Raw genomic sequence first — 26419 nt, 5'->3', positions numbered from 1 at the left:
AACATTTGGATATGGGATACTACCACCCAGTGGTAGACCTATTGACTGAAGACCTCTTAGGTGTAGATCTAATAATCCACACCCGATTGTGAGATAGGGGCTCTGTAGCTCAGCTGTTACATACACACACAGCAGCAGCAGTAACTCTCCGGACTGAAACAATATCCACACAGCACACTGGCAATAGGAACAAAGAAGTGTATTTACTAAGCCTTGGAGAGAGGTAAAGTGGGGAGAGAAATTACCAGCCAACAAGTTAAGGAGCTGGTTGGTCGGTACTTAAAGTTAGTCCACCTTGCGATCCCGATTTGATCCCGATGCGCGCTCCCGTGGGGTCAGTATCGTAAGGCTAGACAGACTGTGCAGGCAAGTCAATCTTGACTATCTAGTTGATTCTAGTACAAAGTATAGTCACAATTGGCACTTAAGGGCCCTACAGCATGGGCAACCCGCCGCCGCGCTGCTAGACCGTCGATATGGCAGACGGCCGACCCGGCGGCAGAGGGGAGGTGACGGGGGGAGTGAAGTTTAATGAATGAGAACGTTCATATCATGCAGTGACATCTGCCAGTGTGTAGGGCCCTTTAGTCAATATCGTACATAGGCCCAATCTCAAGCACAGTTAGTCAAATTCTGTACTATCTGGGCTCTGGGGGAGTTCAAGGGAAATAGAATAGTCAAAATCGCCCATCGTAAGGATCTCCCCGTGTGTATGCACCTTAAGACTTCTCGCTGTAATATAATGGACAGCTATTCTTCTATACCCAAATATGTGATCCAGTATTTCCCAGCCGTCGTCCTCCAGGCACACTTATGGGCCCTACACACATGCCGACATGACTGCACGATATGAACGATCTCGTTCATTAATGAACGAGATAACGTTCATATCGTGCAGTGTGGAGGCACCAGCGATGAACGATGCGCGGCCCCGCGCTCGTTCATCGCTGGTTCTCCGTCGGCTGTGCATGCAGACCAATATGGACGATCTCGTCCATATGCCTGCACTTCAATGCAGCCGGGTGACGGGGGGAGTGAAGAAACTTCACGCCCCCGTCACTGCCCCCCTGCCGCCGGGTCACCCGTATCCGCCGTCGGGCAGCTCGGCGGCGGATCGGCCAGTGTGTAGGGCCTATAACAGTGCAGGTTTTAATAATAGCCATGCTTGAACACAGATGGTCAAATCAAAATAACTGAGGTACTAATTAAATCACCTGTGCTCAATTACGGCTATCCTTAACCTGGACTGATAACGTGCACTGAGAACTGGTTGAGAACCCCTGCTGTAATCTAGAACAGGCCTAGCCAACCCATTGCTCTTCTACCTGTTGTAAAACTACAAATCCCAGCATGCCCTGCCACAGTTTTAGCATTACACACACACACACACACACACACACACACACACTAAGCTTTAATACAAAGCACTCGTACATCTGCGGTGCCAGTAGTATTGTGACCACAGCATTTAAATAAAAAAAATCATACAAATTCAGCACTCACCCAATAACACTTCACACCGTACCTCGTCTGAATTCAGGGAATGTTATTGCAATAGTTTGTTAAGCTGACCAGCCCCGTCACGGCCATTCCCTTTTGGTCAGTCCCTACACGAACTAACATTCCCTGACTTCAGATCAATTTTGTTAATTGATTAAAATAAACTATTAAACACTTCTATTTTTGAAAGCATTCTTACTCTGCAGCATGTTTTCCACACCTGCCTAAAACTTTTGCACAGTACTATATATACACTGTTAAGTCACATTATTATGACCACCTCCTACATGTGATGTCGGCAGCGCGTCGCCCACGAAGTACGTCACGTGTCATGCACTGGCTTGGTGGGTATATTGTGTGCGATTGGCCGTCTGCATACATATCGCATGTTACTGTCATGGGTAAAAGGGGCGATTTATCAGGGTTGCAAAAAGGGATGATTATAAACTTTTTTGGCCTAGGGCGGCAGTATTTCTGACACAGCGCAGTGTGTGCCCTGTCCATGTGCTGCTGTGGTGAAGGGTGTATCGCGACTGGACTTCATTGCGAATCTTCGGCGTGGGAACTGCGGAGCACCACACGCCATTTATGTGAGGGGTGAAAGTCGGTTACGAAGGTGCATGAGGGCCGACCGACATGCTATAGTGGAGCAGCTCACCGTCCGCAGGAACCTGGGGGCTACCAGACGTGTGTATAAAATGACAGTTCAGCCCGTCTAGCTGCTGTCCGCGCTGCACACGGCGGTCACTCTGGCTATTAGCTGGTGGTCATAATAATGTGACTCAACCATGTATATACTGTATGATGCAGTCAGTGTAAAGAATGAAAGGTGGAATAAGAAGTCATACATACTGGCCAGGTTTAAAAGTTCCCCAGACAAACTGTTTTTGGCCAAATATAAGCGAAGAGCATAAAATACTTTATTACGTGTTAACCCATTATACCACTGCAATATAAACTATTTATTACGCAGCCCACTGTATATATGTAAATTATTCGCAGTCCCTGGCCCAGTGAAGCTTACAATCTATATTTACCACAACATGGATACACACATAGGGATTAATGTTGTTTGTTCTTTTTTGTCAGAAGCCAATTAACCTACCTGTATGTTTATGGACTGTGGGAGGAAAGCAAAGTAGATGGAGGAAACCCATGCAGACAGCACACACTTACAGCGCTGGCTGGAATCACATGCAGCAATGCTAATGACTGTGCCACAGTGCTGCCCCTCTCCTTGATTACAGACATTAAATGTCCTCTGATTCTATTACAGATTGCTGCAATACTGACATCTTCCTTGTGCCAATCTAATGGTGCCCATACACTTGGCAGATTTCAACGAATCAAGATGAGAAATCGGAAGAAAAGTGGCAAATCGCAGGTGTTTTACCTCCGATTACGTTCCTATGCGCGGCCCTGTGCTCATCGGAGTCGGAGATCGCAAGGGCTGCACTATAGAAGTCAGATCCCAGAGCGTTGGCTGGGATTGCATACGATACATCGTATGCAAAAGGTCCGCATACTATGTATCATTTGTGATCCTGCCGCCCGTGAGATCTAGGGAATCCTATATGACTTCTCCCATCAGAGAAGTCACATAAGTGTATGGGGATCTTAACAGTGAATATCTTCTGAACATTTCAGCATGGCCACAAGGTGGCAGCAGTACACCTCACTGATCTGGTAGCTGATAACCTGCACACACAGCATCAGCAGATACATGAATACATACTGTATAGTCTTCTGCTGCGCTATCCGCAAGTCCTCAAGTAGAAATAGTGGCGATCTTTCAACAGGAAGAAAGTCCCGAACTCCAAAACCCAAACGGGAGGGTCACAAACAGTCTGAATAGTTCAAAATAGATGGTATAGAATATCACGGATGGTAGTGATTGACAGATATATATCGTGAGGGGATGACAGGAAAACTTTTAACAGGTACGCACCGTACTCATATGTACAATGTGCGGAAAGTGTCCATAAAGGTATCTTTTTCCTCATGGACTGCAGTGGATTTTATGGTTCTTCTTTCCTTTTTAGTCGCCCCTCATAAGACAAAAAGTAACAAACAGGGGTGGAAACCCCAATGGTGTAATACGTTCATGGAACAGATTTACAGAAATCTATGGGATGATCTTATTTCAAGTAGGAAACGTACCTCACTTACATAAAAACACAATACTCATATAAAGGTATCTTTAAATAACAGGAAAAGGTGAGGCGTACCCCAAACTCACGTTCTGTGGGTGTTATGCAGACACATCAAGGTTTCTTTAAAAGATGGCTTCCTGCTTCTTCTTTATGCAGTTCTCATTGAAACCATGAGGTCTTTTTGCATTTACACATCTGCAGATAATATTCAGCACTAAAACAGCCTTTTTCCACTCACCAATTCCCTAAGTTCCCTAGAAACTTAGGGAATTGGTGAGTGGAAAAAGGCTGAATATTATCTGCAGATGTGTAAATGCAAAAAGACCTCATGGTTTCAATGAGAACTGCATAAAGAAGAAGGAGGAAGCCATCTTTTAAAGAAACCTTGATGTGTCTGCATAACACCCACAGAACGTGAGTTTGGGGTACGCCTCACCTTTTCCTGTTATTTAAAGATACCTTTATAGGAGTATTTTATTGTGTTTTTATGTAAGTGGGGTACGTTTCCTACTTGAAATAAGATCATCCCATAGATTTCTGTAAATCTGTTCCACGAACGTATTACACCATTGGGGTTTCCACCCCTGTTTGTTACTTTTTGTCTTATGAGGGGCGACTAAAAAGGAAAGAAGAACAATAAAATCCACTGCAGTCCAGGAGGAAAAAAAGATACCTTTATGGACACTTTCCGCACATTGTACATATGAGTACGGTGCGTACCTGTTAAAAGTTTTCCCGGCATCCCCTCGCGATATATATCTGTCAATCACTTCCATCCGTGATATTCTATACAATCTATTTTGAACTATTCAGACTGTTTGTGACCCTCTCGTTTGGGTTTTGGAGTTCGGGACTTTCTTCCTGTTGAAAGATCGCCACTATTTCTACTTGAGGACTTGCGGATAGCGCAGCAGAAGGCGGACTCTTGTATCTGTTTTGTTATTACTGTGGTGGAGAGAGAGTGACCTCTCCCTGTACGCCCTCACTGCAGCCATCTGTGGGCGCAGTTGATCTTCACCTTTTTTGTTTCTGTACACACTGTATAGTAATGGCCACAAGGTGGCAGCAGTACACCTCTCTGATCTGGTAGCTGATAACCTGTACACACAGCATCAGCAGATACATGCACACACTGTATGGTAATGGCTACAGTTACACAGTGGATGACATGTAAATTTGCGAATCGGTGGGTGTGTACACACGCTACATCTGTGAATGAAGTCGTTCACAGACCTATCCCGTCAGCCCTGCAGCACAATCAATGCCCGATACATCTGCAGATATATCGGTGCACCTGGCTGTGTTCAGACAACCCACTGACCGCCTGTACACTTGCTACAGGGACCGCCGGTGGCCGACATCTCAACTGGGAGGGCAAATTCAAATGCCCACCGTGTTCTGTTCTCCGCACAGACAAAACTAGCGGCCGATTGGGAAGTGTGTATGCTCACCAGAATTGTCAGCTCAGCCTGCGGATACAGGAGTCGGCAGACAGGTCATGTAAAAGTGTGCACCAGCCTTACCAAAGAGAGGCTTCATTAAAATATACTAGAGAAATGCCCACTGACCTGAATCCGAGGTCCAGTAATTAGAGATATGAATGGTAAGAGCTGGGAGCCATGGGCAGATAACTAGTAAATAAATGATAGCTACTGCGCACTACAGAGACAATCACATACTCGTGTTTTATATGCAAACATACAACTCCGTTTCATTTCCATAAATAAACCTCATAGAGGCACTGTGCAATATCTACACATATGGGTACACACTGTCCGATGTGCACCCGATATATCGTACGAGCCGTCGGGTTATATATGACGTCAGATATCGTTTGTTCTGCACTTGAGAGTGAGATACAGGGAGACTCACCCCGCTTCCAGGACCGATCAATACGTTACAAGCGCTGAGTGGATCCAGACGCTAATAGTGTACACCACCGCTTCGTGAATCTATAGTGAACACCGACGCACTAGTCACACAGCCGCCTATGCTGTGACTGGGTTCCCTTAGATACGCAGCATCTCAGACGGAAGCGGGACGGCGGGAGACTCTGAGGAAACTGGTCATGAACCGGGGGGAGGGGCGCCCAGGGGAGCGTCTGAATCAACCCTAGGGATCATACTATCCCTGGCACTTATGATCCCTAAGGCCTAGCGCTGGTGCACCCTAAGGGGCAGCCGCGTCAACGACTGTTTGTTTGATAGTCTCCTCCCAAAACAGTGCGGCTGTGTCCACGTTCCCCCTCTAAGCGGAACCGACGCCTTACCTTCTCCCCGTGCTCCGGCCACAGCCTGGTAACGTCTGGTGGACCTGCTAGTATATCTGACACAGACGCCCGCCGAAACAGCACCGTACTTGTGGGTAAGCGCGGTCGCGACCCGGCAAGGAGTTGCTGGAGCGACTCTTTCTAAGGTACGTATAAGACGCTTTTTAGAAAGATCACATAGTAAGACTATCAAAATAAAATAAGAAAGCTTAGGGCTGCTAAAAACCAGCAGCCCTGTGACCATGGTCCGGCTACTGCCGCACCAAACAAAGAACGGATTTGCCTGAGCAAGGAGGCGGGGATATATGGACGGGCCCGCTGGATGCTGGGAGGCTGAAAAGCATCGACCGCTTGGTGCAAATCCGCTGTCGCTTCATCATATCCAAATGTTATCCTGTTAGCAAGTGAAGACAGTAGGAGACGGCAGCAAGGTGTGCTCCAGTGCTCTGGTTTAAGCGTTGGCTGCTGCTCCGTGTCCGTGTGGTCACCGCTGGAGAGATCTGGCTGCCCTCCCTTCTCCTCCGGCCCGTGGATCATGTAAGTGGGCTGCAGCCCTCCCTCCCTCTCTGCTGCAGCCACCCTGTCCCCCTTCTCCCTGTGCGGTGGCGGACCAATTTGCAGCACCAGAGCCGTGTACTCCTGCTGTGGGCTGTGGGGGGGGGGGGGGTAAGGGGGGTTTGGGGGAAAAGGTACTGTGTGCCACTGCTTTGTGTGCGATTAGTGGGGGCCCCCACAACTTTGTCGCCCTTGGGCCCCCACAAGCCTTAATCCGGTCCTGGCTCTCACTGCTAGGGAGCCAGAAGGGGAGGAGGAATGTGTGCCAGGAACGCAGTAAGTTTGGGGTTGAGACAGAGTGCCGGGTGTTAATCTGTTCATATTATAATGCACCTGCTGAATGAATGGTTTAATACCAATTGACAACTACGATTCTACCACTCCCAGATATTAATGTCACTCTGCTGAATGCTGTAACCCTGGATACGTTTTCCAGTTAGAAATTTGTCCAGTCCGTCTTTAAATGCATTTACAGAGTCTGCCATTATTACCTTCTCCGGCAGGGAGTTCCAAATCTTTATTGCCCTTACCGCGAAGATCCTTTTCCTACATTGTGTGCAGAATTTTCTCTCCTCTAGCCTCTGTCAGTGCCCACGCGTCCTATACGGAGTTGTATTAATGAACAAATCCACTGCTAGCTCCTTGTAATGACCCTTTACATATTTGAATATATTAATGTCTCCTCTTAGACGCCTCTTTTCTAGTGTATACATATTTAACCTAGTAAGTCTTTCCTCGTACTCCAGTGTCTCTCAACCCTTTAATCAATTTAGTAGCTCACCTTTGAACCTTTTCTAGTTTCCCGATATCTTTTTTATAATATGATGCCCAGAACTGAACACAATATTCCAGGTGCGGTCGTACCAATGATTTGTAGAGTGGCAGGATTACATCCTCGTCCCTTGTCTCAATGCCCCGTTTAATGCACGCAAGCACTTTATTTGCCTTCTTTGCTGCAATTTGACATTGTGTACTGTTATTAAGCCTATTATCTATGAGCACCCCCAAATCTTTTTCCACCATAGTTACTCCTATATTTTCCCCAGGTAGGATGCAAATGTGTTTTTTGTCCCAAAATGCATAACTTTGCATTTTTCTATATTGAACCTCATTCTCCATTTAGACGCCCAGGTTTGAAGTTTAAATAAGTCATTCTGTAGAGACTCCACATCTCTTTCTGAATTAATTACCTTTCACAGTTTAGTATCGTCTACAAAGATTGTCACTGTGCTTTCCAGGCCTATTCCTAGATCACTGATAAATATAGTGAACAGCAGTGGGCCAAGAACGGACCCTTGTGGTATTCCGCTGACTACTGGTGCCCAACTGGAGAACATCCCGTTGACCACTACTCGTTGTACTCTGTTATCCAGCCAATTACTCATCCATCTACAAATAGTATTTCCTAGGCCAAGTTCCCTTAATTTGTGGACCAGTCTCCTATGTGGCATTGCATTGAAGGTTTTTGCAAAATCTAAATACACCACATCCACTGCTTTACCCTGATTCTTGCTGACTTCCTTGTAGAAGCTGATTAAGTTGGTTTGACATGATCTGTCCCTTACAAACCCATGCTGACTTTTCCTAATAAACTTAGTAGCCTGTAGGTGATCCCCTATGCTATCCCTCAAAATACCTTCCAATATTTCACCCACTATAGAGGTTAAACGAACTGGTCTATAGTTTCCACGATTACTTTTTGTTCCCTTTTTAAATTAAGGCACTACCTCAGCTATGCGCCAATCCCTCGGTTCCATGCCTGATCTAACTGAACTATGGAAAATCAAGTATAGGGGTTTTGCTAGCCGTGACCTAAGTGCCATAATAACCCTCGGATGAATACCGTCTGGGCCCGGTGATTTATTAATCTTTACCTTGCTTAGTCTCTCTCCAGGACTACTTCCTCACTTAAACAAGCATCAAGCCACGACTCATATCCTTCCCTGTCGCCATGCACTACTGTCACCGGCTCATCCTCTCTGGTGAATACGGAGGGAAAAAAAAGTTGTTCAATATTTTTAATTTGTCGTCATTTATCAAAGCTCCCAATTCATATTTTAATGGGCCTACTTTCTCCTTCATTAACCTTTTTAGAAAACTTTTTAGGATTGGTTTTATGCTCTATAGCGTTTTGCTTTTCGTTTATAATTTTAGCTGCTCTTTTAACTTTTTTGCATCTTTTATTGCATTCCTTGTAATACCGGAATGAATCCTCCTCTCCATTAGATTTAAATGCTTTGAAAGCACGCCTCTTTTTAGCCATTTCTTTTTTGACATCCTTATTAAGCCACATTGGTTTGAGTTTAGTACTCCTGCGTTTACTGCTCATGGGAATGAATTTGTGAATGTTGCTATCTAGCAACCCTTTTAAAGCATCCCACATTTCCGATGTGTCCTTACCATGAAACAAAACTTCCCAGTCTATGTTGTTTATTGCCTGTCTCAGCATATTGAAGTTAGCTTTTCTAAAGTTTAATGTTTTGGTTGATCCCTTATAGCTATGTTTCTTGAAACTGATGTCGAATGTGATCATATAATGATCACTGTTTCCCAAGGTCTCCCCAACTTTAGTGTTTGATATAATGTCCACATTATTGGTAATAACTAGGTCCAGGATATTACCTCTGGTTGGGTCCTCGACTAATTGAGTCAAGTATTGATCCTTTAAAGTGTTTAGAAACCGGCAGCTCCTAGCTTTTACACATGAATCGTTACTCCAATTAATATCAGGATAATTGAAATCCCCTATCACTAGGATGTCCCCCATTCCCGCAGCTTTTTCAATTTGCTGTAAAAGTTGTTCCTCGTCATGAACGCTAATATCCGGTTGTTTGTAGCACATGCCAATAACTAGTTTCTTTGCTTGAATGCCCCCACTTGTGAGCTCAACCCATAGCGATTCCACGTTATCTCCAGTCCCCTCGTAAATAACATCTATTAAGTTAGGTTTTAGAGATGGTTTTACATCAAGATATACCCCTCCTCCCCTTTTGGTAGCACTATCCCTCCTGAAAAGTGAATATCCCTCCAAATTCGCAACCCAGTTGTGAGAGAGTCGTCCCACCATGTTTCCATAATACCTATAATATCAGGTCTGAGACTGTGATACAAGCAATTCTCCCATTTTACCCAATAGGCTTCTTGCATTCGCAAGTATACAATTTAGCTTAGCATCTCCCTTGTCTGTTTGTTTTATTGCTAACTTATCTATATTTTCTAGTGCGTTTCTAGAATTAACCTTACCGACTGTTATTCTCCTCCGTCCCTCCCCCCCCCCCCCCCCCCATCATACATAATACAGCCTCTCTCACTAATATCCCTGTTTGACCTATTAAGACTTATTTAGACGGGAGATAGAAGGTGCAATAACATTTGAATTCCCCCAATGTGTGCTAGCAGCGTCTAATTACAGGGAGTGACAGCTGGATGCCAGAGACAATGTGCAGGTTACAGGTAGATCTAATAGGGGAGAAGATATTGAGGTAAGGGCGAGTCATTTGAACAGGACTGCGGGGGACACAGGGAGCCAGTGTATGGATTTGCATAGTGGTGCAAAGAGAGGAAGAACAGTTTTGCTGCAGCATTAAAGATAGATGGGTGAGGGGGATACCAGACAGACAGAGGTGGAAGAATATATTTGGTAACATCTTGTGTAAGACATGGGCGTATTCCGGTGTTGGGGCCGCACTGGGAAAGGGGCAGATGTGAATGAGTAAACATTCTGATGGCTGCATAAAACATAGTGGTGCTATATAAAGAATAACAGTAATATCCCACATCTGAGTTGTGTGGGTGCTTTTACCAGACTTCTTATAATACATGTGGATGTGGAAATCCGCTCCTGATCTGCTGCCTCCTGGTCACACCATATTCAGGAAGACACATGATCACAATCCATCTTGTACATTAATCTGTAGCTCCATTAACATCCCTGCACTGAATCTGAACTACCATGCTGTCAGAATAAACTAATATTGTCCTGTAACCCCTTTATGACCCCTATTGGAGTCATAAAATCGAGAAAAAGATTAAAAAAACGTCAGAACCCCACTATTGAATAGAGATGGTCGAATTAGTGCAGTTTTTGCAGAAAAAAATGGCACTTAAATGAATACTCTCCTATATTGTGATGAAAGGCTGCCATTCAAAGCACAATGTCAATTTAAACGTCCGAAAATACTGTCAAAATATATTCCGGCAGATGGCAGCACCGGCTTGTAACGGACGCTGTAACTGAAAGATGGCTTCACCCAGAAAGAAAGCCACAAAGAGTATCCCACATTACAAGTAAAACCACATACTATATCAATCGAATATCGCTGCAGTATCAACATATCGAATTAGAACGATTCGCAGTGTTTTGATGTACGAGCTACAACACCAGCAAATCGTTGTCCATTAGGATGGACGTTGGATCTAAATGACCAAATCGTATTTTTGGGAGGTTACTTAGGGACTCATTCATCTACTTTACCAGTGTCATCACTGGGATACACCGGAAACATGCAATGGGTCCAAAAGGGATAAACAGATATTAGAGCAACAAAAATAGGATTTTAATACCTATCAGTAAATCCTTTTCTCGTAGTCCATAAGGGATATTTGGGAATCTAGTACGATGGGGTATAGACGGGGTCAAAAGGAGCCAGTGCACTTTACATTTCTTCAACTGGGAGTGCCGGCTCCTCCCCTCTATGCCCCTCCCACAGGCAGTTATAGGTAATACAGTGCCCGAAGGAGAAAGGACATATACGAGAGAAGGATCATGACAATGAGTGGTGAGATTTACACACCAGCACACCACTAACATAACAACCAGCAACAGCTGGTAACAACAAACAGCAACAGCTAACCATAAAACAAGAACCTGCAGAAAAGTCCACGCACTGAGGCGGGCGCCCAATATCCCTTACGGACTACGAGAAAAGGATTTACCGGTAGGTATTAAAATCCTATTTTCTCTAGCATCCATAAGGGATATTGGGGAATCTAGTATGATGGGAACGTCCCAAAGCTTCCAGAACGGGCAGAGACTGCTGCAGCACCGCCTGCCCAAACTGGGTATCCTCTTTGGCCAGGGTATCAAATTTGTAGAACTTCACAAAGGTGTTCTTCCCGACCAGGTAGCAGCTCGGCATAGTTGCAAGGCCGAGACTAGAGTGGGCCTTCATAGACTTAGGAACAGGTAAGGCTGCCGACACATAGGCCTGTTGGATAGTAAGCCGAATCCAACGAGCAATGGACTGCTTTGAAGCAGGGCAACCCCTTTTCTGCGCATCAGAGCACGAACAAGGAATCCGTTTATCTGACCCGAGCAGTGCGCTTGACATAGATCTTCAAGGCACGCACAGCATCCAATTCCTCTGGAGGAGCAGAAGCGTCAGAACTGGACGGAACCACAATAGGTTGATTCAGGTGAAAACCGGAGACAACCTTCTGCAGGAACTGGTGTCTAGTCCTGAGCTCCGCTCTGTCCTCGTAAATGACCAAGTACGGACTTTTACATGATAAGGCCCCCAATTCTGAGATAAATCGAGCAGAAGCCAGGGCCAGTAACATCACAGTCTTCCACGTGAGGTACTGGTCTTCTACCGTCATCAGAGGTTCAAACCAGGAGAACTGTAGAAATGCCAACACTACATCCCAAACAGCACAAAAGGTGGTTGTATGTGGAGTACCCCTTGCAAGAAGGTCTGAACTTCTAGCAACACTGCCAATTTCTTCTGGAAGAAAATGGAGAGGGCTGAAATCTGGACCTTAATGGAACCCAGACGTAAGCCCTTATCAACACCAGCCTGCAGGAAACGTAAAAAATGTCCCAAGGGAAACTCTGCAGTCAAATACGTGCATTCCTCGCACCAAGAGACATATCTCCTCCAGAAACGGATGATAGTGTTTTGACGTCACAGGTTTCCTGGCCTGAACCATGGAAGTAATAACCTTCTTGGAAAGGCCCTTGTGAGTTAGGATGTTCCACTCAAACTCCATGCAGTCAAACAAAGACGACGTAAATCCGGGTAGACGAATGGTCCTTGTTGAAGAAGATGTCTTCTCAGTGGTAGAGGCCAAGGGTCTTCGACGGACATGTCCAGAAGATCCGCGTAGCACGCCCTCCGAAGCCATTCTGGGGCAATCAGAATTGCCTGGACACCTTGATTCCTGATCCGCTTTAGCACCCTTGGGAGCAAAGGAATTGGAAACAGGTAGACCAGCCGATGTGCCGACTGCCCTCGCCTGAGGGTCCCTGGTCCGTGAGCAATACCAGGGAAGTTTGTTGAGCCGAGAAGCCATCATGTCTATTTGTGGGCAACCCCACCAGTCGATGATCTACTGGAACACCAGATGGTGGAGCTCCCACTCCCCCAGGTGGAGATCGTGACGACTCAGAAAGCCCGCCTCCCAGTTGTCCACACCTCTGCTTTTTGTTCCTCCTTGACAATTGGCATACGCCACTGCCGTGGCGTTGTCAGACTGTACCTGGTTCGCGTGATCCTTGAGCAGAGGAGAGGCCTGAAGCAGAGCATTGTAGATCTCCCGAAGTTCCAGAATGTTGATCGGAAGGAGGGCCTCGTGGGCTGACCACCTGCACTGGAACTACACTCCTTGGGTGAAAGCTCCCCATCCCCGCTGACTTGCATCCGTCGTGAGGAGGGTCCAATCCCAATTCCTGAAACTCCGGCCTTCCAGGAGATTGGAGGACAGTAGCCACCACAGGAGGGAAATCCTGGCCTGAGGTGACAGACGAATCATCCGGTGCATCTGTAGTTGCGATCCGGACCACATGCTCAGGAGATCCAACTCAAACGGTCTGGCATGGAACCTCCCATACTGGATCGCCTCGTATGAGGCAACCATATTCCCCAACAACCTTATGCAGAGATGTACGGACACTCGAGTAGGTCTAAGCACCATGCGGACCATCCCCTGAAATTAAATTCATTAAATCTGGGGAGGAGGGGGGAGGGAACAGAATCAGTGAATGTGTTTTTATTATGTGTGATGTATTGGCCCCATAACTCTGAGATCCCATAGTAGCCATGCGTAGTTTGTTTCTATGCAAACATCGCTGCCCCCTCCCCGCCCTCCACACAGCAGCGGACTGTCAATCATTGACGGTCTGCTGCCATCCGGCATTAAAGGACCCGGTTGTGCAGAACGGGCCCTGCGCAAAGTACTGACTATCAGTAATTTGCTCCACAGGACGGCACCACGCCCACATATAAATCTGGCCTGTTGTGTGTGGATTCTATGGTTACTGTATCATCCCTGTCAATTTTAGAGAGAGAATTCACTTGTTTTTGACCATGTCGAAGTAATTTTTATTTGTACTGCAAGTGCCTTTACTTATCGCACCGAAACGCACATGTAAAGAGGCTAAAGCCATGCAAAGCATTGGATGCGCTGCCAAAAACGGTTTGGGCACCCAAAAACCTGTCTTTTTTCCAATGTCTGATTGTCACCTCAGGAGGTAGCGAGCAGATATCATGCCCACCTGTGGCACTCACGCCCGATGGCAAAACAACTGCATTCCCCCCCTTAGTGTCCCATGCCGCTCATATTCCCACTGTAGTAAACCACAAACGCTGCTCCAGCAGCTTCTTCTGTAATTCGCATAAACGGGATGCGCAGATAACAGGGTTGCAGCAATTGCGCCCAAAATCACAGGCGTAAAGTGCAATCTGTAAAAAAGTAACATATGCACGTGCAAAGGAGAAAACATCTAACAGCGTCACATTGACATACAGCCAATCACAAGCATCCCTGCCAATATACCAACAAAAAACCAATATAGAAAGCGCTTTGTTTGAATGTTGGAATTCATTAAAAATGACCCCCTTGAAATAGACTGCCCTTTTCAAATGACATGAGGACCCTCAATAAATAACCTGTAAATACCAAATTGCTTTCTAATATTTAAAATGCCCGCTCTAATATATATTGTAGACGCCTGCACATCTTATTACCATGTGCCATGATTGTGCGCTATACATCGCAAAACACTGCATCCCATAAGAGAAAACAATACACCCACACATTATCTGAGTTCCAAAGCTCATTGATGTATATTAAAAGGATATGTATTCAATATATCACAATGTACAGTATACATATAGTTACATGGTTACACTATATACAGTAAGCAGTTAATACATACAGTTAGAGGCCAGCGATACAATTACCATTCCCTCAATGCATCCTCCTCTTAATATATATCTCTCTCTCTCTCAGCAAATAAATACAGGAACTGGTCTAGCAACATCTCCACCATCGTCTGGGACAAAACAGCAACTAACTCCTGTGTGTCTCTGTAATGCGTTATCTAGTTTGGGGGAGTGCACACATCTAGTCTAAGGGAGGGAACTTTCTCATTCATGATGAGTCACTGGTCTGTTTGTATGCTAACCAGGTTCAGCCTTGAAGACATCAAAAGGGCTGGCTGAGTTTCCTGTCCATTGTTCTAATAAAAGTGACTTTAGCTTTCATACATTTAATCATAACTACTCATAGCAATGTCCTACAACTTAATAACAAGTATCAAATTAATCTACACATTAATCTGGTTGCTTTAATACCAAATATGACAGGTCTATCTTGCGCTGCTCCAATAATACGCATACATGACGTTAATCCATTATATAATTTTAAATCATTATGATGTCTGGCGCTTGATATGTTATAATTATGTGCTGTATGAAATATGTGTCGAATCTATCTCTGTGGCATGTCCGTGTAAATGCGTATGTTACCATATATTGCTGTATTTGCAAGCATAGCGACTTATATGTGTGGAGTCTGTATGTTCTATGTAATATTTTTGACTTCGACAAACCATAAAAAGAACAGAATAGAAAGCGCTGTCCAGATAATCAAGGGTGTTATTTATTCAACAAATTTATCGTACCTATCGCCCAATAGTAATTAAATCACATTAGTTTCTCCGCAAATTAAGCGACAGACATCATAAAAAAAACGTTTAAAACACATAGGGGCCTATTTATTTAGATAATTTTTACAAAAATAATGTGAATAAGGGAGTTTTCTGTTTTCACACCCTTTTCACATTATTGTAGTATCACTCCAATGTATTAAAGGGCATTTGGAGCAGTTTTCATGAAAAACTGCTCCAAACCCTTTAATTGTCATTTTTTAGTTACCCACATCACAGGCTAGCGAAATCACAGGGCAGCACTGCGATATGCAGCCTTTTGCATGGCTCTCTCTGCCCCATGGTGGAGAAAGCTGTGCGGGACCCAGCCAGTGTAATCAGCTCTGTGTGTCCGATGGGACACACAGGCTGATAACTGGTAAAAAAACAAAAAAACATACTTACCAGTCCCAGAAGCCGGTGATCGGCGCAGGCCGGTCATCGGGATTTCCTGTGCGCTGCTGTGATCCCCGGTACAGTAAAGTGATGCTGAAAAATGGCAGCTCACTTTACAGCACCAGGGGTCAGGGCAGCGCACAGGATCTGATGCCCGGTAGCCCTCTGCAGGAGCAGCGATCACCGGCTCCCTGGACTGGTAAGTATATTTACCATAGGGGGATGTAATTGCGACGGAGGAGACGACCCAGCGGCGGTAGTGGCCATGTCAGTGAATGTTCAGCAGGACGTCGGGGTATTTTTCCTGAAAAATATCCCGATACTGTTGCGGATTGTCATCGCAGAGACGGAGCTTGCTCACAAGCTCTGTCCCTGCATGCGATAATTGATACATCTGTGCATGTGGATTAGGTTGATTTTATCACCTGTCACCCGCATCCTTGTATGCGGATGGTGATAAATCGGCCCTATAAAAAGAACATGGACGTGTTAGTAAGGCAAGAAGCAGGAAAAGCAGTCTTTCATTACTGTGATTCCTTCCTTTGTGCAGCTGCGTGTAGTCAGCAGTCTATAAAAGCATGCAATTAGTATGATCACAAATCACACTGCTGTGTTTGGTAGCAGCCTCAACATTATGGGGTATATGCAATTGCGGTCGAATTCCCGAAAAACGGGTCTTTTTCGCCAAAAAAAAAAAATTCGACAATGCAATTCAGTACTTTCCGTCAAAAAATCGGACTTTCAAAATTCGACATTTGTCAAATTCGACTTTTCTGCAATGGTACAAATGCGGCAATTCGACAAAAGCATATTCAATTGAAGTTTTGAAATTCGACAACAGTGCTTTTAGACAGTAAATTCGTCATTTTCAATCCGCCACACTTTGGTGGGTGAATCTAATAAAAAAAAATTAAAACATGTTTTTTTTGGTGTTTTTTTTATTGGTAATAGCATATCCATTTATATTAGAGGGGATTAGGTACTTGGTTTGTCTTTTTGGGAGGCACAAGTATTATTATTTATATATTTTTAAAAATATTTTTTTATTTTTTTTAGATGGAATGGTAAAATCCCGGAAAAAAATGGCGTGGGGTCCCCCCTCCAAAGCATAACCAGCCTCGGGCTCTTCGAGCCGGTCCTGGTTCTAAAAATCCGGGGGGGAAATTGACAGGGGATCCCCCGTATTTTTAAAACCAGCACCGGGCTCTGCGCCTGGTGCAAAAAATACGGGGGACAAAAAGAGTAGGGGTCCCCCATATTTTTTACACCAGCATCGGGCTCCACTAGCTGGACAGATAATGCCACAGCCGGGGGTCACTTTTATACAGCGCCCTGCGGCCGTGGCATTAAATATCCAACTAGTCACCCCTGGCCAGGGTACCCTGGGGGAGTGGGGACCCCTTCAATCAAGGGGTCCACCCCCCAGCCACCCAAGGGCCAGGGGTGAAGCCCGAGGCTGTCCCCCCCATCCAAGCGCTGCGGATGGGGGGCTGATAGCCTTGAGAAAATGACAAGAATATTGTTTTTTCCTGTAGTACTACAAGTCCCAGCAAGCCTCCCCCGCAAGCTGGTACTTGGAGAACCACAAGTACCAGCATGTGGGAGAAAAACGGGCCCGCTGGTACCTGTAGTACTACTGGAAAAAAAATACCCAAATAAAAACAGGAGACACACACCTTGAGAGTAAAACTTTAATTCACACCTGCCGACACACACCTACTTACCTATGTTGACCCGCCGACTGCCACGTCTCCTGATCCGACGATCCGGGGTACCTGTGAATAAAATTATACTCCCCTCAATCCAGTGTCCAGATATAAATCCTCGTACTTGGCAAAACAAATAAACGAACACCCGGACCAGCGAACTGAAAGGGGTCCCATGTTTACACGTTTACCCTTTCCCCGAATGCCGGGACCCCACGTGACTCCTGTCACAGAGGTCCCTTCAGCCAATCAGGAAGCGCTACTTCGTTGCACTCACCTGATTGGCTGTATGCACGTGTGAGCTCAGACAGCGCATCGCACAGCTCCCTCCATTACTTTCAATGGTGGGAACTTTGCCGTCAGCGGTGGGGTTACCCGCAGTCAGCCGCTGACCGCGGGTGACCTCACCGCTGACGCAAAGTTCCCACCATTGAGTATAATGGAGAGGCTTTGAGATGCGCTGTCTGACAGCTCAGACGTGCAGCCAATGAGCAGAGTGCCAGGACGTTGCGCTCGCTGATTGGCTTAAGAGACCTTTCTGTGATAGCAGTCACGGGGGGGGGGGGGGGGGGGGGGGGGGTCTCTGCATTCGGGGAAAGGGTAAACATGTGTAAACATGGGACCCCTTTCAGTCCGGCTTGGTCGGCTGTTCGTTTATTTGCTTTGCCAAGTACGAGGATTTATATCTGGACACTGGATTGAGGCGAGTATAATTTTATTCACAGGTACCCCGGATCGTCGGATCAGGAGACGTGGCAGTCGGCGGGTCAACATAGGTATGTGTGTGTCGGCAGGTGTGAAATAAAGTTTTACTCTCAAGGTGTGTGTCTCCTGTTTTTATTTGGGTATTTTTTTCCCAGTAGTACTACAGGTACCAACGGGCCCGTTTTTCTCCCGCATGCTGGTACTTGTGGTTCTCCAAGTACCAGCTTGCGGGGGAGGCTTGCTGGGACTTGTAGTACTACAGGAAAAAACAATATTCTTGTCAATTTCTCAAGGCTATCAGCCCCCCATCCGCAGCCCTTGGATGGGGGGGGGACAGCCTCGGGCTTCACCCCTGGCCCTTGGGTGGCTGGGGGGGGACCCCTTGATTGAAGGGGTCCCCACTCCCCCAGGGTACCCCGGCCAGGGGTGACTAGTTGGATATTTAATGCCACGGCCGCAGGGCGCTGTATAAAAGTGTCCCCCGGCTGTGGCATTATCTGTCCAGCTAGTGGAGCCCGATGCTGGTGTAAAAAATACGGGGGACCCCTACTCTTTTTGTCTCCCGTATTTTTTGCACCAGCACCAGGCGCAGAGCCCGATGCTGGTTTTAAAAATACGGGGGATCCCCTGTCCATTTTCCCCCCGTATTTTTAGAACCAGGACCAGCTCGAAGAGCCCGAGGCTGGTTATGCTTTGGAGGAGGGACCCCACGCAATTTTTAAAAAAACGGAACAAAATCCGTCAAATCGGCCGTTTTTCGTCAGCGGGACTGTCGAATCCAATTTTTATTGAATATGGTCAATTTCGGCACCCACTTGCCGAAATTAGACGGTCGAATTAAAAAACGGCCGAAAAATTGCAGCGATTCGCCGCTAATTGCATATTCCCCTATAAGTGTTTATTCACTCAGACTTATAGAAGATTCTCACCCACATCTAGCTACGTTTTTCCCCTTCATGTTGCTGCTTGGCGATGCATTGTACCACAAAAATTTCCTAGTGTACGTGAGTACACCTGGCCAATAAAGCTAACTCTGATTCAGAACAACAATAGGATTGCACCGATTCCGGGGACCCACTGAATGGTACTCCTATTATACCGCGCCCTGCCTCTGGCTCCATCGCAACGCGCCCTGCCTCTGGCTCCATCGCAACGCGCCCTGCCTCTGGCTCCATCGCAACGCGCCCTGCCTCTGGCTCCATCGCAACGCGCCCTGCCTCTGGCTCCATCGCAATGCGCCCTGCCTCTGGCTCCATCGCAACGCGCCCTGCCTCCATCGCACCCCGCCCTGCCTCCATCGCACCCCGCCCTGCCTCTGGCTCCATCGCACCGTGCCCTGCCTCTGGCTGCATCGCGCTCTGGCTCCATCGCACCCCGCCCTGCCTCCATCGCACCCCGCCCTGGCTCCATCGCACCCCGCCCTGGCTCCATCGCACCCCGCCCTGCCTCTGGCTCCATCGCACCCCGCCCTGCCTCTGGCTCCATCGCACCCCGCCCTGCCTCTGGCTCCATCGCACCCCGCCCTGCCTCTGGCTCCATCGCACCCCGCCCTGCCTCTGGCTGCATCGCACCGTGCAACACGCTTGATTATCTCTGGTTTGTTTGTCCGGATAGTGTGGGGTGATATACTGGCTCACTAGGCTGTATAGTGGCTGTTAACACGAATGCCTCCTGCTCTCCATTCACCATGCTGCGCTGGGCTTCTTCTTCCTGGCACCTACTCTCTAGTCCAGTGCACTGATTAAAGGATCAGATCCTATACTAACCATCCAGCTGCACGGTGGCAAGTACAGTACAGAACACAGGAGCTCAGCTGCCATTTATGGGGAGGGGGAGTAATCGACGAAGAGGGGGGATAGTTCACTTTCAATGTCCGCAAAGACAACTCAACGGTCTAAGTTTTAATGATATTCATGACGGAGCATGTGTAAATTAACTAGTACATTGGTTATTTTGATTTAACCACCTTTGGATATCCTTAAAACCTGGGCTGTTTGGGTGCCTTAACATTTTGATTTAACCACCTGTGCTCAGCCATGGATATCCTTAAAACCTGGACTGTTGGGGTGGCTTGAGAACCATGGGGGTGATGTATGAAAGTGCGCTATGGTTTCTGCTGACCACAGCGCACCTAAAGGCTGCATTTAGCGCTTCCCAATAATGTATGAAGGCGTGTTAACGCTGTGTGCAGTGACAGCCGTGCGCCCCCTCCGCGGTGAATGACAGACGAAGGGCAGCGGCAATGTATGATTGCCTCTGTTGGCAGTCTTCGCCTCTTAACCGCGATGCTCCTGTTCGCCTCCCCCAGTCTGGCGATGGGTGCAAAATGTGCAATCGCTCAGTCTATATTTTTCTTTTCTTTTCATTGTTTTTTTTTTTTAACGAAACTTTATTGAACGTGGACATTATGCAGGTATCCAACACAGCCTAATTGCACATGCGCCGGGGGCCGCCAGCGGCGCAGTCTGGAAGCAGGGGAGAAGGGCGCATGCGAACAACTGCGGCGCCGATAACAGCCTAGCCGATGTGGGAGAAGCGCTATCGCAGGACAGGTGAGATAACGCCCTCCCACATCGGCAGGCACACATATCATACATTGTGGTGGTGGGTGAGGGCATATCAACACGATAATGTGGGGATACGCCCCCAAGCACATAACGTCTGTTAGGACGTTTTTCACACATCACCCCCCATGTTTGGGAACCACTGCCCCAGATGAATAGAGCCAAATACTATGCTTTATAGTCACTTACCAGAATTGTGCTGGTTTGTGTACTAGCCACCACAATGTGCTATCCTGGACACTAGTCACAACTACAAGGGTGGTGGCAGAGGAGCCATGTCTGTTACGGTGGGTTAAAAAAAAAAATTACTCTGGAGAGAGAGAGAGAGACTTCTCATGTCATGTTGAGAAACCAGGAGCTGCAATAAGTAACAGGAATGCAGTCATGTGATTATCAGCACATAGGTCACATGACTGAGGAAGGGAAACTACATGAGCTAGAGTAACAGTCCCAAGAAGACGAATTCAATAAAATAAGAGCAGCATTAATATAAACACAAACAATACAGTAGCGACAAGACACTAGCTTTTACTGATTTCCTAATAAAGCAACATTACTTCTGAATGTTATTTCTTTCACGTAAATATTACGAGAACAGAAACAAAAGACTGGTATTTACCCGATCTCCACAGCCTGAGATTGGCACTGAATAATGTACGGCCTACATGAAAGACGTCCACAGTGACTTATACAGACAGCACACTTCTATATTAAAGCTAACAGGGAAATCTCTGATAATCAGCAAGTAACAGGCCGCTCAGAACAACACTTCATGGTCGCTTACCACACAAATGACAGCCTGTGTACATGGCACAGCTCTGCAGGGCACGGATAGGCCGGACCATGGAACAGGACTACAATAACTGTATACAACATTCGTGATTTAATGGAATCCAGCCTGTGATGTAGTAGCTGCGGTACAGTCAGTGCCAATATACTCACCATAACAAACTGGCATGTGGTGCCCTTTATCTCCCGATCCCCTTCCACGAGTACATTTGCTGTGGACCTACCATGGCAGACGCGGGACAGGGAGAGCCACACCAGCCGCAGCACAGTGGAGGCAGGGCACTATGTGATCAGCAGGGTACCTCCATAAGAACAAAGCACGTCAGTACTTTAAAATTAGGGAGAGCGCAGCGCCCCACTGGAACGCTCAATAACATTACTGCCCTCCCCTTCATTCATTGAATAAGTAACATTCTGTGGGATCCAGGTGATATTATTTATTCCGTCCAGCAGAAATGCGTAGTTTTATGGCTTGGTAACATCTGCATCGCAGGTAAACCCCATACAGATGCCCCGCACGCCACAGAAATGCGCAGGAACATTTGCAATGTCCTGTTACCGTAACGGACCCACATGTGCGCAGCAATTGAATTCCTCCCTATGTGTTTTTCATTACAATACCCGATTAAGACAGCACTTTCAATATCAAGAATTTCCATGGCAATTATGATCTTATGTAATATTAATAAGATTCTGGAACAAAAGGGATGGAATATGTTACATTGTTCATCAAACCCTATATGAGCTGCCCAATCCAACTACTCCAATGAGTATAACACGGTCATACGGTGTGGGATGGGCAGAGGTTTAGTTGGAGGAGAGAAAAGAAACACACAGGACGCCAATTGCGAGAGCAAAGTAACTACTTCCTAGTCTGTAGTCTCACTTCTGCAAAGAGATAAGAAAGGTCCTGATGTTCCGTATATTCGTATGGCTGTGTTTGTCACACACTGGAAAGAGACTAAGGGGGTCATTCCGAGTTGATCGCACGAAGCAACTTTTTGCTGCTCGTGCGATCAACCTGACGCCGCCTATGGTGGGAGTGTATTTCTGCATAGCAGGGCTGCGATCGCTTGTGCACACCTGCTATGCTAAAAAAGTTTCACGCAAAAGACCAGGGCTGCAGTTACTTACCCAGTACGACGGATCCAGCGATGAAGATCCCGGTCCTGGCGTCAGACATTCGCCCTCTAAACGCCTGAATCCGCCTGCGTTGGACTCGCCACGCCTGGAAAACAGTATCAGCACCGAAACGCCTCCCGCCTGTCCATCTTCTTGCGGTCGCCGCTGTGATCACATTTCTCGTTGGCGACGTTTGTCGCCAGGCAACGACGTGCATGCGCAATGCGGCTGGGTCGGAATGACCCCCTAAGTGAAGAAGTTTCCCATACCAAACAATCAGCTTATAATGGTCACTTCACAGGTTGTGCTAGATAAATGACAGTTAGGATGCTGATTGGTTGATATAAGCAACTCCTCCACGATTTGATTACTCTCTCCCGTATTCAACATGAACACCCAACAAGGTGTGTATTCAAGTAAACGTCCAACGAAAGGTCATTAGTACATCCTCTAACATTTTCTGATAGTTATTATAAGTATCATAATCCTTGTTAGTTGGTTCTTTGATAAAGAAGATTACTTCCATAGTTATTGATTTGATTTTACAGTGTCAAGTCCAATATTCGGGATCAGTAGCCACGCAAGTAAACAACGGGTTCCGCAGCATTCTAGTAGTAATAACACTATAATAAATGTTTATTTATATAGCGCCTGTCTCTAAAAGGAAGCAAAGATGGCAGCTATCTTGGGGGCACTAAAAAGTTTACAGTTCGTGAACATGAAAAAACACATATGATGCCAGTAGTCAGACTCATTAGTTCCATGGCTTCTCCACCCCGCCCACAAACAAGGCCGCCATCTTGTGTGGAGTACATAGGGTTACAATGGCTGTAACAAGCAGTGAGTGGAGATAGGGGAGATACAAAGTATGAAATACAATATACACACAGTATCATCAGGAGGACATTTACTAAAGCAGTGATAAGAGCGGAGAAGTGAGCCAGTGGAGAAGTTACCCCATCAACCAATCAGCAGCTCTGTACAATTTTATAGTATGCAAATTATAGATGTTACTTCAGTGCTGATTGGTTGCCATGGGCAACTTCTCCACTGGCTCACTTCTCCGCTCTTATCACGGCTTAGTAAATGTCCCCCTCAGTTTGAACAGATCACACATACTAAGAGGCAGATTTAAAGAGTGATAGTCTTATCACTCGTTGCAAATTATAAACGGTGCTCCAGCCAATCAGCTTCTGTCATTTTTTTTTCACACACACGACAGTTAGGAGCTGATTGGCTGGAACACCATTTATCATCCGTAATGAATGATAACAAGGATATCACTCTTTCACTCTTTGTTAAATCTGCCCTTCAGCAGCGTAAAACAAAGAGGATCCCTTGCGGTAATCTTTGCGATCACCAAATGGATCTTCCATAAAACTGAATCATAACACAAACTTGGACACACTGGGATGTCATACCGGCTGGCGGAACCATCTCCTGCTTTAGAGGACTAGGAGCAGCCATGACGATCGATCTAGACGAGGACCGCTACTGTACGCACCCCATAATTACTCCAGACAAAAATTCTAATTATTATGAGGACTGCCTATGAAAGATCCCTGGTCAACCGTGTTCCTGGCGAGGTCTGGAGCTGGAAGAGGGATATAGCAGTCAATTCAAATAAGCTGTGCCATTGCAACGATGCTGGAACGCAGCGCAACACCAAATCGCCTCCGGTTCATGCTTATTTGCTCAGAGCCGTATAGGGGAGTAATAAAATACACGATCTCAAGGCTACAGTGAGGCACGAAATAGACCGCTAGCATCGTCTGCCACTGAATTACCCCAGGAGACATTACGTGGGAGAATTAAATTCAGCGAGATGGATACATTCCAAGATGGCACACTGCGTCAATATACATTGCAAGCGTTTCCTGGGGAGCCGCAACCCACAGAGGCGCGCAGGAAAACTTGCACTGCCAGGGCTACCATTATCGCCGGATACGGGCGCAGGTGGTGGGCGTGCTGTGATACAGGGCACATGATAGTGCCTCCCTATGACACAGGGAACCAGTAGGTGATGGGATGAATGGATTAACCCAGTATGACCCCAGGGTGACTGGCAACAGCAGCACCTCCCTCCCCTTCCCAGCATTATGAACCTCCTCCCAAGGTGTACACAGATACAGACAGTCCATGATCACTACTCACCCTCCAGGGTCTCGCACTGCACCAGGTTCAAGTAGTCCCCCTGTGACAGGATCCCGCCCTTGAACCCGCGGACCAGGCCTTCAAGGTATCCGCTATCCACGTTGAAGTAGAGCTCGGAGAAGGACGTCATGGCGGCGGCGGGGGGGAACAGCAGTGATCGGTATCCGTGAGGCCCCGGCGGAGGGATGAATGACGTCAGTGCAGCGGCCGCCGGACCCGGAGAGCAGCTGGAATGAGTCACGTGATAACAGCCCCACCACCAGGTCACATGACGAGCCTGCTGTCAGGATGGTGGAGGCCCGGGGCTTCCAATCGGCATCGCTGTACGCAAGTGACGTCGCCAGCCATAATGAGGCTTGCACCGCAGCGGCAGCTGACGGTTGTGAGTGGGTACTGCCAGCACTCGCACCGCTCGAAGCAGCTCCCCCTATAGGTGATACTGAGGAGTGCAGCTGCCTGTTATTTTTAATGTGCTTCCAGTTTTTACTGAGTACATTTGTCTTTATAAGTGTGACTGTGATGTCTTCAGAAGTTCAGAGTCTACATTATAAAAAAACAAAAACAAGTAAAGTGTTACAAATGCTAACCACAGTCCTGTGAACGCTTCATATAGGCAATTGTATAGGACACTGAGGCCAATTTAATTTTTTTTGCTGAGTGCTGGGATAACAATTCTATCTATCTATCTATCTATCTATCTATCTATCTATCTATCTATCTATCTATCTATCTATCTGTCCTGTATACACTGCATCTGTATATGGGGTCTGGTGGGATATTTAATTGTATGTGTATACAATACTTACATACAGTATCTCCTATATAATAGCCCTGTGACTCTGTGCCTGGAACTCTAATGCTGGGCGTGGCTAGGAGCTCTCATTGGGTTAGCAGCAGGTCTATCACACCCAGTCCACAGCTGATTGGGTTAGAAACACCCTCCCACACAGCTTACATCCAATGGGAGGCTCGGCCCTTTGCCTGCTGTGTTTTCACAGAGCAGGATTAGCAATGGGATTGATGGAGCTGCAGCTAAAGCCCCACACCCCAAAATAGGCCCACTGCATCTGCAGCAACACACCCTCCAACACTTTACACATAAACATTGATGCACATTCGAAAAGCGGGCGTGGCCACGGGTACAGCAGTGTGGCTACGCCCCTTTTCATATACTTTCAATGGAGGCTTGGAGAGTCAAAAAAACGGTACAGACCATAAAAAAAGGGACTGTACCTGCCAAAAAGGTCCAGCTGGAGGGTATGCCACTGCATCTGCAGCAAGTCTCTGCGTTGTAGATAGGGAAAAAACATCCTTTAACTGGAGCGTCCTGTGTCCTGCTGCCAGTCCACCTGCCCCCTCCGGCATCAACAATCCCCATTCCCTAGCCGCGCCGCAGGTGGAACAAAAGCTGCTGCGGCCACCGGCACAGATGTGTATGAAAGCGGCGCAGCGGAAGGCTTTCATAGCCCTCCCTGCGCCGCATACTCTCTGAGCCCCGGAGCCTCCTCTGTGCGTGAAGTCACAGAAGTGCCTCCCGGACACAGCCGCGCACGGTTCCCCAGAGGCCCTGACTCCGCAAC

The 26419-nt window shown here is 46.8% G+C and overlaps 1 protein-coding gene across 1 annotated transcript in view; it reads right to left on the bottom strand.

Annotated features, from left to right (window-relative positions):
* Nucleotides 1-25139, bottom strand: part of ATP6V0D1 (ATPase H+ transporting V0 subunit d1) — a 129584-nt gene extending 104445 nt beyond the window's left edge. Inside the window, exon 1 of the mRNA XM_063945754.1 lies at nucleotides 24840-25139. Coding sequence (XP_063801824.1) covers nucleotides 24840-24969 — 130 coding nt within the window. The 5' untranslated portion in view covers nucleotides 24970-25139. The remainder of the gene's footprint in view (nucleotides 1-24839) is intronic.
* Between the last annotated feature and the right edge of the window lie 1280 nt (nucleotides 25140-26419).

The sequence above is a fragment of the Pseudophryne corroboree genome, chromosome 11 (assembly GCF_028390025.1).
Source record: "Pseudophryne corroboree isolate aPseCor3 chromosome 11, aPseCor3.hap2, whole genome shotgun sequence".
NCBI lineage: Eukaryota > Metazoa > Chordata > Amphibia > Anura > Myobatrachidae > Pseudophryne > Pseudophryne corroboree.
The sequence above is the reverse complement of the archived record's forward strand: the minus strand, read 5'-3'. Positions and strand labels throughout refer to the sequence as shown.